Source organism: Dermacentor albipictus, chromosome 2, assembly GCF_038994185.2.
Source record: "Dermacentor albipictus isolate Rhodes 1998 colony chromosome 2, USDA_Dalb.pri_finalv2, whole genome shotgun sequence".
Lineage (NCBI taxonomy): Eukaryota > Metazoa > Arthropoda > Arachnida > Ixodida > Ixodidae > Dermacentor > Dermacentor albipictus.
The window spans coordinates 52,540,999-52,560,555 of NC_091822.1; the positions used below are offsets into that span (position 1 = coordinate 52,540,999).

Here is a 19,557-nt window from a genome sequence, read left to right on the forward strand (position 1 = left end):
ATAGGACCATCCACTTTTGTACTCAGTGATGGGAATACGTGGAATGCGTCTAAGTTAACCATAGTAGTAGATAATTCAAAACATAGTACATTGTCCACTAGTGATAAAGATTTTTGGTACTCATATTCAAACCTGGATAGTCATTCCGATGACTCGTGTGTCGTGACATCGTCCTTTTATAGTAATAAGCATCAGCTAAGTAGTTCGTCTGACTATCACTTCCGAGTCTACACAGTCAGCAGTCGTCTCTTATTCCCTCAGGGAATCGGTAGCCTCCTAGGACTTGTTGGGACGTCGAGAGGAGCTTCCTGGGCAACCCTCTCCAGCTTTGAGCGACACCCACATTCTATTGTCCAACCAGGGGGAGGGAAATACTATTGGGACGACTTGATATTCGAAGTCGACCGATAGGCGTCGCAATCCCCACAGTTCTTCTGAGGTACGCACACGTCCTCATCGTAACAGAAAACGGCCTCCGTGGCTCGATGATTTTGTTTCTTGAGTGTAGAGCGTATTGCCGTCTTTGAAATGCCACGGCTAGAGGCCTCGCTGTGACATTACGGAGACAGTTCACATGTTTCGTTAACACAGCTGTAAAATGTGTCTCTTTGATGGGGTGCAATCAGTCTTGTGCCCGTGTTCCTTTCGGATTTTGTATCGATTGACTGCCTGTGTTATGGTGCCCCAAGACTGGTGCGCGTGTGTGTGAACTTGGGCGGGGACGGACTGAATTTGTTCATAGATTTAGGTGCGTGCCTTGTGTGCGACTGGTGCGCGAGTGTGTGAACGTGGGGGGGGGGGGGGGGGGGGAACGAACTGAATCTGTCTGTGGACTTAAGTGCGCGCCTTGTGTGCGCGTTTTACTGTATGCTTAATTTGCTTTCAAGGAGGGGATGATGTGGTATAGTGTCTCTCCCTGCGAGATCTACGTGTTATCATTCAATTATGTTCCGGTGTGGTCTAGCTAGATGGCGCACCCCCCTTCGGTCATGTGACGAGCTTGGACCAATCAGGAGGTGCCTGCTGGCGTGTGGAGTCTTCGTGTAATAAACGGCCGCTAGCCGGATGAGTCCTTTATCCGGTTTCATCAGGAGCAGTAGGCTCCGCGTCTCCCTCTCTGCGCCGGGCGCTCGCCGGGCGCTCGCCGCGCGCTCGTCGGACGCCGGACCCCCGCTTGCCTGCCGCTGCCGACACAACAATCACCAACATCAAACAGGCGCTCACTCCTGCGACACCTATCTCGCTGTTCTTTGAATTTCTGCTGCTTCGAGAGCATTGCTCTGGAAAAGTCTCGTTTCAGCAATGCAAGTTTTGTGCGTGGTTGTCGCTTGAGAAAAAGCTCAGATGGTGTATTTCCTGTCCAACTACTGGGTGTGTTGTGGTATGCCATAAAAAAAACTGTCCATACATTCCTGAAACGAATAATTTGCACCTCACGATTAGCTTTCCTAGACTTCCCTTATCAGAGCACGTTTCACAGTTAGCACGGTTCATTCGGATGCGCCGTTTTAAGATGCATGATAAGGAATAGTGCTAATGTGTCTCACGTCGATGTTGGCCATGAAGTCTGCAAACTCGGTTGCAGTAAAGTGCGGCTCAGTATCGCTTACCAATGTTTCCGGGAAACCGTAAGCTGCAAAAGCACTTCCAAGCTTTTCAATTGTCTTTGCAGTAGACGTGGACGGCATTGGTCATCCCTCGACCCACTTGGAATATGAGTCAACAAGAACAAGAAACACATTTGCACTCGTTTGAGTAAAGTCTACATGCACGAGTGACCACCGCCTAGTAGGATAACTCCATGGATGAAGTGGTATAGGCTGTGCTGCGGGTTGCACTGCCTGGAATATTTTGCATTTCTTTACGCACTCTTGTATGGCTTGGTCAATTCCAGGCCACCAAACAAAACTGCGGGCCAACATTTTCACGCGACTTGCGCCAGGATGTTCATTGTGTAAAAGGTCAAGCCCGCGATACCTGAGCACTTCAGGGATAGCAACCCGGACTCCCCACGTCACGCAGACCTGCTCCAGTAACAATTCATCTCGGCCTTGAGATGGCTTGAGTTCTTCTGAACCCCAGCTAGGCCAACCATTGAGAGTAGTCAGCTACACGACTTAATGTCAAACATGGTCTGGACGGTTTGGCAATTTCGTCGGCTCTCAATGTAATACATTGAAATATCGGCAAACAGCCTTCTTCAGCTGGCACTACTTGAGGCAGTCTGGACAAAGCGACAGCCACATCCATGTTATTTCCCTTACGGTACTTAAGGCGGTACCTGCAGGCTGCAACGGTCATTGCCAGCTGCTGCATGCGTGCTGCTGCTAACGCTTGTATAGGCATATCATCGCGCAAGATACCAAGTAGCGGCTGGTGGTCGGTGTATATTGTAGAGCCTCACCCATACAGACACCGGTGAAACTTTTTAAGTCCAAATATCAAGGCCAACAGTTCCCGAGCACACTGTGCGTTCTTTTTTTCGCTGCGTTGAGGGTTTGCAAAGCAAACGCGATAGGCCTTTCTTCTCCGTCAGCAGTTTCATGAAATATGACTGCGCCTAGACCGGAGGACGACGCGTCACAAACACTCCGATCGGTTTGTCAACGTCGTAGAACGTGATGACTTTGCTGCTAACAAGCAGTTGTTTTGGATCTGCGAAGGCATCGCTCCATTCCTTCGTCCTCGACCACTTTTTATCTTTCTTGAAAATACGATTCAGTGGCTCAGTGACGGTTTCCGAGTTCCAGAGGAAGCCAAATGTACCCAAATATGCATACCCAAATATGCCTTTAGTTCTGCGACGTTGGTGGCCTCAGGTGCATCAACAATCGCCCTGATCTTTGCGTCCATGGGGCAAATCCCTTCAGCAGTCACTGTGTGACCCAAATAAGTCACCGATTCTTGAAAGAAAGAACATTTGTCGGTGTTCAACGTGATGTTATAATCACGCAGCCTTTCCAGGACCCACTCTGGCGCCTTTTGGCAGGCAGCTGTGCAAGATCCTGCAACGATAACATCATCGCTATAGCACGCTACATGCGCAATGCCTTTCATTACTTCGTCCATCATCGACTGAAATATTGCAGATACACTAGCCACACCTTATGGAAGGCGCTGAAACTGGAACAGACCCATACTGGTGTTCACAGTCAAAAATGGTCGGGACTCGGGATTCAGTGGTACCTGCTTATACGCTGCGGACAGGTCAAGAACGCAGAACACTTCACCGCCTATAATTGTTGAGTGCAGGTCTTGTGGCCTGGGTAGCGGGTAATGGTCTGTTTTTAACGCTGGATTATTCGTAACTCTGTAGGCTCCGGAAAGCCTAACACTGCCGTCTTTGTTTGGTACTGCCACAAGCGGGGTTTTCCAGTCGCTATGCGGTACTTGTCGTACCATGCCTGTTTCCATCATATCATGGAGTTGTTTTTCACTCTCTCTTTAAGTGCAAATAGAACAGACCTGACAAGACAAAATAATACTGGCAAAGCGTTTGCATTCAGGGCTATTTTTGCATCAAAATTTTTCACGGTGCCTTGTGCCTGAGAAAACACTGCAGGGTACCTTTTCTGCGATGAAACAACTCTGTCCTGTGCACTTACCTGACCAATCCCGCCCCAGTCAAGCTTAAGACGTTCAAGCCAGTTCCGCCCAAGCAGTGCTGGTAATTTCCATCCGTTATCTTTAACTGCTATTATTGGCCGCATCATGCTCTGACCTTTGTGCACTACCGCTACTTCACACTGCCTTTTAAGTATCATTTGTTTTCCTGTGTAGCAGCGAAGTTGCATCTTCGGGGGCTGACATGTGATGTGGGCAATATGAGAATCATACGCGTGCCCTGGTACTACACTCACAGCCGCTCCCGTGTCAGTTAGCACGTTAAGCGCTTGACCTTCCAGCTGAATTTAGATATCAAAAGAGGAGTGCGTCATATTTACAAAATAATACCCTTTGTGCTCGGAATCCTCATCAGAACATTATACTGCATTTGATCTCTTTGACCGTAGTGCTGTGCGCATTTTTCTCAACTGTCCTACTTATGAGGAGTTACGGCACACAATGTTTTTTACCAGCATACGCTTGAAGAATACCTCTCGCATAGCTTTCACATCGCCGTGTCTTAGGAACGTGACTCGTTTGTACCTTTTTAGTCCATTTCATCGAATGGCTCCTACCTTCACTTAACGACTCCTCCTTCTCCCTTCCTAAGAGCTGCCTCTCTTGCCGCCATTTCTCAGTCCAAGGCAATCTTGCAGGCGCTTTCAAAGGTCAGCTTCTCTTCCGTGAACAAGGCTCGCTGGATTTCCTCATTCCGTACCCCTGCCACAAGCCTGTCACGGAAAGCATGATGCAGGAAGCCGTAATAGTTGCATTTTCTAGCCAAGTATTTTAACTTCACTATGAAATTGTCTACGCTTTCATCTTCGTGCTGCTTCCACTTATTAAATCTATAGCGCTCAGCTATCACCGAGATTCTTGGACTGTAATGCTCTTTTAGCAAATGCTTGGCTACAACGTATGTTGTCCCGCTTGGGAAAGCAGGCACTACAACGTTCTTCAAGACTTCGTAAGCTTAGGCTCCTATCATCGTGAAAAAACACCGGTAGCTTTTTTCCTCCTTTGTCAATCGCTTGCACAAACAGCTTAAATCGCTCTAAGTGAGACTCGAAATTCTGTAACTTAGGATCACACTCGGCGATCTTACCTAAGCGCGACATTTCTGTCCGTGAGTAGGAACCGCAGCGTCACCTCTGTGCTGTTCCCGTTGTGGTCGTTGTTGCAGACTGGTTGTGCTACTTTGCTCCTTGCCGGTCTGCCCCGCGTACGCAGGACCCGTTGCCTGAAGCTTCGATGTCGTTCTCCGTTCTCCGCTCGGGTTGCGCTCTGTAGCCCTTCAGCATGAAGTTCCGCTTGCGGCATTCATGTCGGCTTTTGTTGACGCATGTGCAGGGGCATTGCTCGTGTCTCGCTGCAGTCTGTCGCACGTTGCAAGCTCCGATGTTGCACTCCCAGAGCACGTACTTCATAGGAAGGCCTTTTCAGACGCCAAAATGTGCCTACTACTCTGCCGTCCGGTTCGTTCGCCGCATTTGCCTACGGGGTTGAAGCATCCTCGTCGCTAGTTGATATGACCGAGTGGCCACAAATCAAGAACACGCTTATAATAATATAATATTTGGGGTTTTACGTGCCAAAACCACTTTCTGATTATGAGGCACGCCGTAGTGGAGGACTCCGGAAATTTTGACCACCTGGGGTTCTTTAACGTGCACCTAAATCTAAGCACACGGGTGTTTTCGCATTTCGCCCCCATCGAAATGCGGCCGCCGTGGCCGGGATTCGATCCCGCGACCAACACGCTTATTCACAAAGCGCGTACATTTTATAGGCGGGTGTGACATCACACATTAGATAGTATCAGCGCTATTTGCATGAGCCGCACCATATCCCAACTTTAACCAGTTTTTGTATCACCAAAATCTTCCTAATCCTAAATTTTGGCCAATCATCCGCGGTGGCTACGCGCCATCGGAGAACGAAATCCAATCCAATACGCAGCAGCGGCCACGGGCGCTGTTGGCGCAGTTGCTGCCAGATGACGAATGATTCAGACGTCCGGATCCATGCCCAATCCGTGTCATTGTTTGCTACATTTCAATTCGCACCGAAATCAGCCTGTCATCTGGTCCTCGAGTTCCAGCGACGCAGGAACTCCGCACAAAGCGCGCGTTCGTCCGGAGGGCCATCACCAAGGCCATTGCTACAATCGACGCCCTGCTGGCAGAAGATGCCACCCCTACGCGGGTGCTGCACCAGCACCTCGAGCTCGTTTTAGCGGAGCAGGCGTATCTCATCGAGTTCGAGGCACTGGTGCAGCACTCCCGTTGAGGTGACCTCATTTGTCAGCAAGGTGTCTGGGCAAGTTTTGAGCTTTGAGTGTTGACCGTTCAGCTCTGGCGTTCATTACGGAAGTGCGGGGCTTACATACCTGCGTATTCACGTAGTTGCGTACTGCCATCCTTGTACTCTTCGTTTAGTTAGCCCCAGGTGGTCAAAATTTCCGGAGTCCCCCAATATGGCGTGCCTCATAATCAGAAAGTGGTTTTGGCACGTCATCATCATCATCATCACCCTGGTTACGCCCACTGCAGGGCAAAGGCCTCTCCCCTATTTCTCCAACAACCCCGGTCATGTACTAATTGTGGCCATGCCGTCCCTGCAAACTTCTTAATCTCATCCGCCCACCTAACTTTCTGCCGTCCCCTACTACGCTTCCCTTCCCTTGGAATCCAGTCCGTAACCCTTAATGACCATCGGTTATCTTCCCTCCTCATTACATGTCCTGCCCATGCCCATTTGTTTTTCTTGATTTCAACTAAGATGTCATTAACTAGCGTTTGTTCCCTCACCCAATCTGCTCTTTTCTTATCCTTTAACGTTACACCTATCATTCTTCTTTCCATAGCTCGTTGCGTCGTCCTCAATTTGAGTAGAACCCTTTTCGTAAGCCTCCAGGTTTCTGCCCCGTAGGTGAGTACTGGTAAGACGCAGCTATTATACACTTTTCTCTTAAGGGATAATGGCAACCTGTTCATGATCTGAGAATGCCTGCCAAACGCACCCCAGCCCATTCTTATTCTTCTGATTATTTCTGTCTCATGATCCGGATCCACAGTCACTACCTGCCCTAAGTAGATGTATTCCCTTACTACTTCCAATGCCTCGTTGCCTATTGTAAACTGCTGTTCTCTTCCGAGACTGTTAAACATTACTTTAGTTTTCTGCAGATTAATTTTTAGACCCACTCTTCTCCTTTGCCTCTCCAGGTCAGTGAGCATGCATTGCAGTTGGTCCCCTGAGTTACTAAGCAAGGCAATATCATCAGCGAATCGCAAGTTACTAAGGTATTCTCCATTAACTTTTATCCCCATTTCTTCCCAATCCAGGTCTCTGAATACCTCCTGTAAACACGCTGTGAATAGCATTGGAGAGATCGTAACTCCCTGCCTGACGCCTTTTTTTATTGGGATTTTGTTGCTTTCTTTATGGAGGACTACGGTGGCTGTGGAGCCGCTATAGATATTTTTCAGTATTTTTACATATGGCTCGTCTACCCCCTGATTCCGTTATGCCTCCATGACTGCTGAGGTTTCGACAGAATCAAATGCTTTCTCGTAATCAATGAAAGCTATATATAAGGGTTGGTTATATTCCGCACATTTCTCTATCACCTTATTGATAGTGTGAATATGATCTATTGTTGAGTAGCCTTTACGGAATCCTGCCTGGTCCTTTGCTTGACAGAAGTCTAAGGTGTTCCTGATTCTATTTGCGATTACCTTAGTAAATAATTTGTAGGCAACGGACAGTAAGCTGATCGGTCTATAATTTTTCAAGTCTCTGGCGTCCCCTTTCTTATGGATTAGGATTATGCTAGCCTTTTTCCAAGATTCCGGTACGCTCGACGTTATGAGGCATTGCGTATACAGGGTGGCCAGTTTCTCTAGAACAATCTGCCCACCATCCTTCAACAAATCTGCTGTTACCTGATCCTCCCCAGCTGCCTTCCCCTTTTGCATATCTCCCAAGGCTTTCTTTACTTCTTCCGGCGTTACCTGTGGGATTTCGAATTCCTCTAGACTATTTTCTCTTCCATTATCGTCGTGGGTGGCACTGGTACTGTATAAATCTCTATAGAACTCCTCAGCCACTTGTACTATCTCATCCATATTAGTAATGATATTGCCGGCTCTGTCTCTTAATGCATGCATCTGATTCTTGCCAATTCCTAGTTTCTTCTTCACTGTTTTTAGGCTTCCTCCGTTCCTGAGAGCATGTTCAATTCTATCCATATTATACTTCCTTATGTCAGCTGTCTTACGCTTGTTGATTAACTTCGAAAGTTCTGCCAGTTCTATTCTAGCTGTAGGGTTAGAGGCTTTCATACATTGGCGTTTCTTGATCAGATCTTTCGTCTCCTGCGATAGTTTACTGTTTTCCTGCCTAACGGAGTTACCACCGACTTCCATTGCACACTCCTTAATGATGTCCACAAGATTGTCGTTCATTGCTTCAACACTAAGGTCCTCTTCCTGAGTTAAAGCCGAATACCTGTTCTGTAGCTTGATCTGGAATTCCTCTATTTTCCCTCTTACCGCTAACTCATTGATCGGCTTTTTATGTACCAGTTTCTTCCGTTCCCTTCTCAGGTCTAGGCTAATTAGAGTTCTTACCATCCTGTGGTCACTGCAGTGCACCTTGCCGAGCACGTCCACATCTTGTATGATGCCAGGGTTGGCGCAGAGTATAAAGTCTATTTCATTTCTACTCTCGCCGTTCGGCGTTCGGTTTGGCACGTAAAACCCCATAATTTAAAATTTTTTTTCGTTGAGTTAGCATCGGGAGTACATGAAACAATAGCCTTGAGCCTCTTCTGTTAAGCTTGGACAGCCTTGTAGGATGTGAGCATTTCTTGCCTTTGGGAGACTTCATGACGCCGCTGTTAGACTTGGGTTCATTAGGCGCCTCTGTGGAGGCCGCTTTACGCGGCGTTTCATCATCGGCAACGTTGTTATTCTGGTGTCTCTTGAAGACGCCTGTGTTCTTTACGTTCCCCTTGTTTTCCTTGTCCTTGCTACCTTTATTTCCGTCCTTCAGAGGCATGATGACGGCTCGTTTCTTAGACAGAAGCATTCCTTTATGGAAGCTTGGTCAATGACTAAGGAGCTGCGGCGCTGTCTCTGTCCCTTTCAAGACGAGGGAAGCTTTGTTCTTGTAATGGTTACCTTCCTTAGTAATGTCTCGTATGCCAACTGTATTCAGGTGTAACATCAAGAAACTGACTACTTTCTATGGTGCATCGTTTTGGGCAGGCTTGCCAGTGCCATATTCCAGAGACGTACTTTGTATAATTGAACCTAGACAGAAGTCGTCAAGGGTTCCCTGTATCGTCCATCCAAAACGGTTTTCCACTGCAGTAACCTGAGGCGATGATCGCGATATCTGGCCAGTTACAACGACCCAGTAGATATCAGAGCCAATTAGAATGCTGATCTCGTTTTCTCAGAAAGCAGTTGCTTCAGGGTTTCCATCAGCGCAAACAAGAGCCAAGTTCGTCATCATGACGATGATGGCGCCATCCGCTGGTGGACTAGGTACCGCAGAGATTTCCCATACTTCTAGGGCATCTATATTGATATCGTTGGTACAGTTCTGACTCCGGAGTGTGGCGGACACTCGGTTACATGTAAGGGTCACAGGGCGATGCTTTTTCCCGAAGGTGAATAGGTTGAGGCGCTGCACACCTTGAACAGGGCAGTTGAGTGCTCGAGCGGCGTCCTGCGGAATGAAATTGCGCTGATTGCCCGTGTCCAGAAAAAAACGCAACAAAAATTTACTTCCTTGAAGCCAGCAGCCTTTAGCAATTTTCTCGGCCTCGGGAGTGTGGCAAATAAAGAAGGTGCGTCGAGCACGAGCAGCGGCCACGGGCGCTGCTCGCGCAGTTGCTGCCAGATGGCGAACGAGTAAGACGTCCGGGTCCGGGATAATCCCCGTCATTTGTTTGCTACACGTCCAAAGTGAACATGGCATCACTTCTTGAAAACTTATGTGTGAAAGAGCATCAGACCCAACTTCTTGTTTCCTTATACGAACGGTGCAAAGGATATGCATGATGTATGACGCAAACGTTAAGCGACAGTGGTCCTTGATATGCTATGGTTAACGTTGGGTTGGTAATTCTGAAAATGAGTGAGAAACCAAATGGAAGGCCTGTCAGTCTTTATGTTTGAAGATGTGAAAGCCATTCAAGATATGGTCATGCATTATCGCTGAATATCAATCAAAACTATTACTACAAATCTGGGAACTTGACATGAGAGTTGGTGCCGTTGTCCACGAGGGCTTTGAAATGAGAAAGAGTGCAACAAATTACATCCTAAAACGTTTGAAAACTGAACGGAGGAAACGTGTTGCGGCATCGACGGCTGTTTCAAAACATGTTTAGGAAAATGAGTACAATTTCCTGGACAAACTGGTTACTGGTGATGACACGTGAATCTGCTGTTGCGGTACCAAGACAAAGAAACAGTCTAACGAAAGGAGGCAGAGTGGTTTGGCGTGGCAAAGAAGTATCATGTGCGAAGGTTGATGCAGAAGTACATGAAAACAACTTTTTTTTTGAGGGGCGGAGGACTATAAGGAGGGAGTTCTGCCAGCGGAGTGCCTTCAAGAGGCTTCCACTACTATTGCAGAATATTACTGGGCCTTATATATTGACGAAGCCGAGCGAAACATCAAAGCTATAAAAAAAGAAAACGCGTTGAGGCAAGCTTTACAGAGATGTCATCCTGGTTGCATGACAGCGCCTTGTCGTACACAGTCGGTCAAAAGAAAGCACAACTGATGTCTTTGTCTTTGAACAAATGCCCCGTCCTCCACTTCCACCAGAGATAGCTCCTTCTGACTCATTTTCCCCCCTATGTAAAAGTAGAACCTATTGGCACAATTATTTCGGAGGGTTCTGGAGGTAACATACCCGGCATATGAGCGGTTTCACCAAAAGATAGTCGAATTTTATCTGCAGGGAATTAAAAGCTTACAGTCACTTTAGCATACGCTACGGAGGATGAAGGCGAAAGCCTGCGCTCTCGAGGCATTCGTTAAATAACTTGGCTTTTTCATTCGAATAAATTGTTACTTCGTATTGTTTTCTCCCACCAATGGTCGCGTGTTCGAGTGGCCTAATTAAATATGTACTTGGTAACTGTGCCTTCATTAACTTCGCCTTAACACCAGAGGCCGTGGGTTCAGCTGCCACTGATGGTCATGGGTTCGCCATCAGTGGTGGCACCACTAATTTTGGTTGCATTGAATTTTCACCCCACGAAAGTTCGATGATGCCACTAGCGCCAAAGCTCGCGGGTTCTGGTACCTTCATTAACTTTCATTTAACTAACACCAAACGTCATGAGTCAGACTCCCACCAAAAGTCGTGGGTTAATTTGCCTTTAGTAGCTCTATCTTAATTAACTCCGTCTTGGTTAACTTCGCCTTATTTAACACCAAAGTCATGGAATCGACTCCCACCATTGCCTGTGGGTTGGACCATCAATGGTAGCAACGTCAAGTTTTATGCCATTGAATTTTGGTTCCACCGAAAGGTTGAGGCTTCGACTCCCACTAAAGATCCTCGGTTCGTTTCCCTTAATTAGCCCTATCCTAATTAGCAGTGTCTTCATAAACTTCGCCTTAATTAACACCAAAGGTCATGGGTTCGACTCCCATCTATTTTGGTGCCATTCAATTTTCATGTCATAACGCCGGACTGTCAATTTGCCGATAACGTCGGGGACAGTATTTTTCGACCGACGAGCCACTTAAGGTTTTCTCCTAAAAAGCTGCAAGACAGATGTCACAAGGGCGTTGACGTCCGGGGCAATGTGGAGAATAGCGCGGAAGAATGAATGAATGAAACCACGTTTATTCCACAATGAAATGCGCCGAAGACGCTGCAGTGGAAAGGGGAGGGGTTTTTTCTGCATACTTTTTTTCTGAATAAAGCTATGAACTGATTAGCCCATTACAACAAAGCTTTCAACGGCTCTTTGAATCAAATTCGAGGCTATCGAAATGAGTATACACTCAAGTTGCAAATAATTACACCTTTTTCAGGAAACATAGCAACAGAAAGTAAACCTCGAAAAGCCTTAAAGGGAAGCTGAAGACTATGTCGAATTCAATAAGACGCTCATATACGGATGCAGGAACCTTATAAACTATGTAGGTAAAATTTGGGTTTTTTTTTCAATTAGGAGCGACGTAATCGTCGGTTGAACTTGCGCTGTAGCTCCGCCCCCCGTCGAATGCCGCGCGCTGCTGCTGACACTGACGATGCGAGCGGAGACCGGAAACCGCGGTGTTGTGACGTCAACTCTAGTGTTTCGTTCCTTCGCAGCGTCCGCGACCGTGCCTGACCGCGCTTGTTTCTGCGTGCGTGCCATCGTAATCTGCTTCGATCGACCCTGAATTCCTTTGTTGGTGCGTCTGCGTGTATGTAAAGTGGTAGTCAACGTGCGTGGAATTCAACGTGAGTGGTAATCAACGTGAGTGGTAGTCAACGGGGTAGTTAACACATGAAGGTCACTACACGTACTGCATGAACCGGGAAGCTTTTCACGCGTTTAAACCGTCTTTGTAAATTGCCAACAGCTTTGGACAGCGCACAAATGCCGACGATCGCATCCCCGCTTACGTTCCACGGGGAGGCATGCAGGAACACAACAAACTAACACACAACACAACACAGCACACAACACTACAGTTGTTTGACAGGAAACGAGCTCACTAGATCGGCGAAAGATCAGCGAGATCACTAGATCGCTTTGCAAAAAATATACTCACCAAAGAGCATTTCCAACAAGAAAGGATCGCAAGACTTTGTTTTCGTTCGCGTCGAAAGCACTGCTCACACCAGCATCGTTTGCTTCTTCGAGAGGCCGGCTCTTTGCAATCGGCTCGTACATGTAGGGAGTAACGCCGAACTCCTCAGAAAAACGCAGTTTCTCTAAATTTTCCATTACCGTCTCAGAAAAACAGCACCACACTACCTGGCACCGCGCTTCATGTGTAGCGGCAGCGGTCGGTTACTAGAGTTGACGTCACGAGGCGCCCGACCAATCACAAGCGGAAACGACACGCGCGAGCTGGGCGTGTCCGCTGCTGCGCTTTTCGTCGAAATAAAATATATTTGCGCTTTCTTTCGCTCAGTTTCGATAGGATATCCGAATTCGGATGGTTGAAAACCATTATGTACAGATGTTCACTCATTTTTTCTGGAAAACCTTTCAGCTTCCCTTTAATGGTGAGACAAGACATGAAATTGATTTCATACTTTCTGACAATCCTGGCATAGTAAAGGAGGTAGAATTGATAAGTAGGGTAAAGTGCAGTGATCATAGGTTACTCCGGGCAAGCATTCTTCTCAATTTAAACAGAGAAAGAGTAAAATTGGCCAAGAAGAAGCAGGTCAACCTAGAAGCAGTAAGGGTAAAACCAGACAAATTTAGGCTGGTACTTGCAAACAAGTATGCAGCCTTAAACAGAGAGATGAGGATGGCATAGAGCTAATCAATCAAACCGTTCCGAGACTAGCTTCAGAGTAAACAATTGAAGTTGGGGGCAACGCACCATGGCTACCAGTGGGCAAGCTCTCCCACGTAACAAAGTACCTAATAAAGAAACGATAAAGAATGAAAGTGTCCAACTCAAGAGATAAGATAGAATTCGTGAAGCGGTCAAAACTGATCAACAAGGCGAAAATAAGTGATATCCAAAATGGTAACGTGAGAAAGACTGAAAAAGCCGTGAAAGATGGACGCAGGCTGAAATGAGTGAGAAGGAAACTTGGCATAGGACAAATTAAGAAGTATGCACGGAGGGATAAGCAGGGTAATATCATCAGCAATCTCGAAGGTATAATAAAAGCAGCGGAAGAATTCTATACTGACCTGTACAGTACACAGATGACTCAGGAGTATTCTATTCGAAACAATAGTGAACAGTTTACAGAAACCTCTCCTATAAGTAGATATGAGGTCAGGCGAGCATTGCAAGGCATGAAACGGGAATAAGCGGCAGGAGAGGATGGAACAGTCAATTTAATCAAACATGGAGGAGACATAATGATTGTAAAACTGGCGGCTCTCTATGCGAAGTGTCTATCGACTGCAAGGGTCCAAGAAAACTGGAAGAATGCAAACATTATACTAATATAAAAAAGGAAGAAATAAAAGATCTGAACAGTTATAGGCCTATTAGCTTACTCCCAGTATTATATGAAATATTTATCACAATAATCTCCCGTAGCATAAGGGCAACATTAGACTTTAGTGAGCCAAGGGAACAGTCTGGCTTCAGGAAGGGATGCTCTGCAATGTATCACATCCATGTCAATAATCAGGTTATCGAGAAATCCGCAGAGCGCAATAAGCCTCTCTATATGGCTTTCATAGATTACGAAAAAGCATTTGATTCAGTAGAGATACCACCAGTCATAGAGGCATTGCGTAATCAAGGAGTCCAGACTTCTTACATAAATGCCCTGGAAAATATCTACTGAGATTCCATTGCCACCTTAACTCTACAGAAGAAAATCACGAAAATACCTATAAAGAAAGGGGTCAGGCAAGGAGACACAATCTCTCCAATGCTATTAAGCTATTAAACTGGAAAGCTTTATGAGTAAGGATCTACGGCGTATACCTCTGCAACCTTCGGTTTCCCGATGACATTGTTCTATTCAGCAACACTGCAGACGAGTTAGAACAAATGATGGAGGACCTTAACAGGGAGAGTATAAGAGTGGGGTTGAAGATTCATATACAAAATACAAAGATAATGATGAATAACCAGGCAAGGAAAAGACAGTTCAGGATCGCAATTTAGCCTCTAGTGTCCGTGAAGGAGCACGTTCCAATAGGTCAACTAATCACAGGCAACCCTGACAATGAGAAGGAAATTCACAGAAGAATAAAAATGGCTTGGATCGTATACAGCAGACAACGTGAGCTCCTGACTACAAGTTTACCGTTATTATTGAAAAGAAAGGTACACAATCAGTGCATCTTACCGGTGCCGACATATGAAGCAGAAATATGGTGAATGGCGAAGAAGCTTGAGTACAAGTTAAGGACCGCGCAAACAGCGATGGAACGAAGAATGCTAGGCATAAATTTAGGAGACAGGAAGAGAGGGGTTCGGGTCAGATAGCAAACGACTTTAGAGGATATTCTAATTGGTCACGTTGGGATACCGGGTAACGGAGCAGTTGATAGACGTGCATCGATGGCAGCCTACAATGACATAATAAGCACAACACTTCCATATATAAATAGTACCGGTGCCATTAAGAAGGCCTTAACGTCAAAGTGGCAACACGAATGGGACTTATAGTAAAGCAATGAAGGGGGCTAGTTGGTGAACGTTCATGGTTATATTGCGCTCAGTTTTACAAAGACGATATTAAGAAAGGACAGGACGTGGACGGACGTAGCGCAAACTACCAACTGTTTAATAATGTTAAATAACGCGCTTATATACAAGGAGATATGGCGCGAGGGGGGGGGGTATAAAAGATATGACAAGTTCACGGAATGTGATCATAGTTCGGGTCAGGCATACATGGTTCACTGGCACCCGTTCGCCCTGGCAAACTCAACCTCAGCTTTGATAAGCGCGATGGACGGAGTGCTTACGCACATTTCTTTTTCTTTTGCTATCGCAAGCGCCTCCCATATTTCTCGCTCCGTTTTTGTTTTTGATTTGCCAATGACTGTGGCGCTTTCTAGAAGCGGAGAGCATTTGCATTGTTTGCAATGTGCAGCCATGTTGCTGGGTGCTGTCAGAAGCTGGCACTTGTATTTGTGCTCCCGTAACCTATCATTTAGACAGCGTCCAGTTTGCCCGATGTATACTTTCCCGCAATCTAGTGGGATTTGGTAAACAACTGAAGTTGCACATTCCACGTACTTTGTCACGTGCTTAGTTTGACAGATCGTAGCACCTGTGTTTGCCTCTTTGGACCCTGCATTCACCCTCTTGCACATGCCTTTTAGTTTTTGTGGAGCGGAGAACAGAACTTGAACGTCATGGCGTTGGGCTGTCTTTTTTATCCTATGTGACAAGCCATGAATGTAAGGCAACACCACGCGTTTTTTCAATTTTTCTTTTTCCTGTGTTTTCTGCCTTTTCCTGCCAGGGCGAACGGGTGCCAGTGAACCATGTATGCCTGACCCGAACTATGATCACATTCCGTGAACTTGTCATATCTTTTATACCCCCCCCCCCCCCTCGCGCCATATCTCCTTGTATATAAGCGCGTTATTTAACATTATTAAACAGTTGGTAGTTTGCGCTACGTCCGTCCACGTCCTGTCCTTTCTTAATATCGTCTATGTAAAACTGAGCGCAATATAACCATGAACGTTCACCAACTAGATCCCTTGATTGCTTTACTAAATGTCATTTCGAGTACATCGGGCTTCTACATCCCTAACCTTCCTCCGCTTCCTCGTACTTTATATTTCGTCGACAACATTGCGAAGGCCAGGCACAGAACTCGCACCCTCACGTACGCCCTGAACAACGGTCTGTCTTCACCTGTGTTGGCTGGTCTACTCGGAAACGTCGCCCCTACCGAAAGAACGGCAAGACGCCTCTGCAAGATACTTCGAGCGGAAACGTGGCGACAGATTCGTCTCTTCCGAGACCACATTGCGGCCATATGCGAGGAAACAATGGACTCAGCGGCTTCAACAGCAATGATCAGGTATTTCTACAACTTGGCAGAGTTGCATGCCGAAACCTTGTGGAAAGGCTCATTCAAGAGCCTTCCTAGAAGAGAGAAGCGTAAGCCTGAGGGAGGCGGTGCTGTCAACCTATCCGGTAGACAGATTCCCGATTATGTGCAACAGACCCTAAATAAGGGACCAAAATACGCAATTGAACCTCCAGTAACCGCAGTACAGTTCCTGGCCATGGTACGCTCAGTCGCGGAAAGAACCCCTGAGCCAGAAAAAGTGACTTGCATCCAAGAAATTTTGACGGGAGTGTCGAAAAAGAACCTAGTAGGAAAACCCAAGCCTGCAGGAACAAGCAGAGTGACTAGGTACCTCAAAAAAGAAAATCTAAAACTGCTCCTCTCGGACAAAACAGGCGTGTTTGTCCTGATGAACGCTCCTGAATACGAAAAATCTGCCCAAGAAGCGATCCGTAAGAATTTCGCCAAATGCGACATTACGTACAAAGCAATTGCAAAACTGAAAAATGAAGCAGGCAAAACATGTGAAAGCATGGGCTTGACAAGATTGGCAAGGCGCGTGAAAGAAAGCAAAGAACTCACTCTGAAGCCATTTTTCACGGCAAAAACCCACAAAGAGGGAATCCCTTTTAGGACGATTGTTGAAGACCGCGGAACCTGGCAAAGATGCATCGCGGACTACCTTCAGGCCTGCTTGAATTCCTTACCTTTCGACGATCCGTTCTTGATCCGCAACTCTGACGAAGTTATTGCAACACTGAAGAGTAGCCCGCCGACGTCTTGTTTTTCAATAGACGTGAAGGACTTGTTTTACAGTGTCCCGAGGCCTGCGGTGGTGCAAGCAGTAGAAGAAGCCATCGACAAGTTGGGCTACACCAAATTTCAGGATGTGTGCAAGTGCAGTATTTCAAGTTTTGTGAACTTGTTAAAACTGTATCTACATGGTGCGTTTATCGAACATGGTGACAGTGTGTATGAGCAGAAGGATGGCAACGCTATTGGTTCTTGTATAGCTCCCGTGCTTTCCGACTTGTTTTTGAGTGTGGGAGACAGGAAACTTGCCACCTTGTTTGAAGAAACTAACATAACTACCTGCTTCAGATATGTAGACGATTATTTGGTGTGCATGAAAGAAGACCAAACCGATCCTTTTAGCGTTGAAACTGTCATCAGCATGTTCAAAAAAGCGCATGAAGGTTTAGAGTTCACGTACGAGACTCCTACCGAAGGTCGTTTGCAGTACCTTGACATAAATATTAGGCTCAGAGGCTCCCACATCTGCTGGTGCTACAAAACTAGAGGAGAAAAAGAAATCCTGAGGTATGACTCATGCCATTCTAAAATCATAAAAAGAGGCATCGCCAAGGCTTGCATCAGTCAAGCAATTGAAAAATCATGCCACCATGCGGTGAGGGAGAGCATCGATTTGCAAGTAAGCCGCTTACGAAACAGCGGGTACCCAAACAGCATGGTGGTGCAAATCTGTGAAAACTTGTTGCCCGAAATCAGAACCAGCAGGAAAAGGCAGAAAACACAGGAAAAAGAAAAATTGAAAAAACGCGTGGTGTTGCCTTACATTCATGGCTTGTCACATAGGATAAAAAAGACAGCCCAACGCCATGACGTTCAAGTTCTGTTCTCCGCTCCACAAAAACTAAAAGGCATGTGCAAGAGGGTGAATGCAGGATCCAAAGAGGCAAACACTGGTGCTACGATCTGTCAAACTAAGCACGTGACAAAGTACGTGGAATGTGCAACTTCAGTTGTTTACCAAATCCCACTAGATTGCGGGAAAGTATACATCGGGCAAACTGGACGCTGTCTAAATGATAGGTTACGGGAGCACAAATACACGTGCCAGCTTATGACAGCACCCAGCAACCTGGCTGCACATTGCAAACAATGCAAATGCTCTCCGCTTCTAGAAAGCGCCACAGTCATTGGCAAATCAAAAACAAAAACGGAGCGAGAAATATGGGAGGCGCTTGCGATAGCAAAAGAAAAAGAAATGTGCGTAAGCACTCCGTCCATCGCGCTTATCAAAGCTGAGGTTGAGTTTGCCAGGGCGAACGGGTGCCAGTGAACCATGTATGCCTGACCCGAACTATGATCACATTCCGTGAACTTGTCATATCTTTTATACCCCCCCCCCCTCGCGCCATATCTCCTTGTATATAAGCGCGTTATTTAACATTATTAAACAGTTGGTAGTTTGCGCTACGTCCGTCCACGTCCTGTCCTTTCTTAATATCGTCTTTGTAAAACTGAGCGCAATATAACCATGAACGAATGAGACCATTGTACAGACAACAAGCTACATCTCCCTAAACTCGTACTTGGTGAGTGGAAGTCGTGCGACCACCAGGAGCCGTTAATTCTTTGAAGTAGTTCTATGCCGACTAGGCGCCATTGGGCACACACACCTCACACACAATTCTTTATTTAGAAAAACGACGTACCAACACACGACAAATGCCATGAACCCATAACAGTTATGCATATATTACTCACGTGCACACATATTGAAGTACAAAGACAAAGCTTTGTGCACAACCTATAACAACTGCATATAACTTTACACCCTGCTTTAAATTTAAGAGATGATTCGATAGTCCCACTACCTGACATGCGTGAATTGCTCGACGACACTGGCTTCTTGCACAAAACATAGATTAACACAGCCTTTCTCCTATTAAATAGTATTATAACACACCTCGTGTTTCGCGCAGCATAGCGTTAGCCGTTTTTGCGCCACTAAACTTCATTTAACCAATTATATTCTAACTGACATTAAGATTAAGAGAAAAAAATGTCGCTGGGTAGATCATGTAATCCGCAGATTAGGTAACCGTTGGAACATTAGGGTGACAGAATGGGTACCAGGAGAAGGGAAGCGCAGTAGAGGACGGCAGAAGACTAGGTGGTGCGACGAAATTAGGAAATTTGCGGGTACTAGTTGGTATCGGTTGGCGCAGGACAGGGGTAATTGGTTATCACAGGGAGAGGCCTTCGTCCTGCAGTGGCCATTAAATAGGAGGAGGAGGAGGATGATGATGATGATGATGATGATGACTGCGTTGGCGGACTGTCGCAAAAGGAAGACAGAGACACCGCTGGAAGTACCACTGAGCGTGCGTTGTGAAACGTTTCTACGTACTGTTTTGTCCCTGTCTGCCCCAGCGGTAGTTCTTTTGAAGTTAATTTAGCAGCATGGGCAACGCACAGCCTTTTAC

At 46.4% G+C, this 19,557-nt stretch overlaps 1 protein-coding gene across 2 annotated transcripts in view; it reads right to left on the reverse strand.

The window, feature by feature from the left end:
* Nucleotides 1-19,557, reverse strand: part of LOC135904298 (pancreatic alpha-amylase-like) — a 155,750-nt gene that overhangs the window by 106,428 nt on the left and 29,765 nt on the right. The window contains exon 1 of one of the 2 annotated variants that reach the window (XM_070533597.1): nt 4,712-5,137. The exons of the other annotated variant lie outside the window; for it this stretch is intronic. Within the exon in view, the coding sequence (XP_070389698.1) occupies nt 4,712-4,926 (215 nt within the window). The 5' untranslated portion in view covers nt 4,927-5,137. Of the gene's footprint in view, nt 1-4,711; nt 5,138-19,557 lie in introns of those variants that run through there. 2 annotated transcript variants of the gene reach the window in all.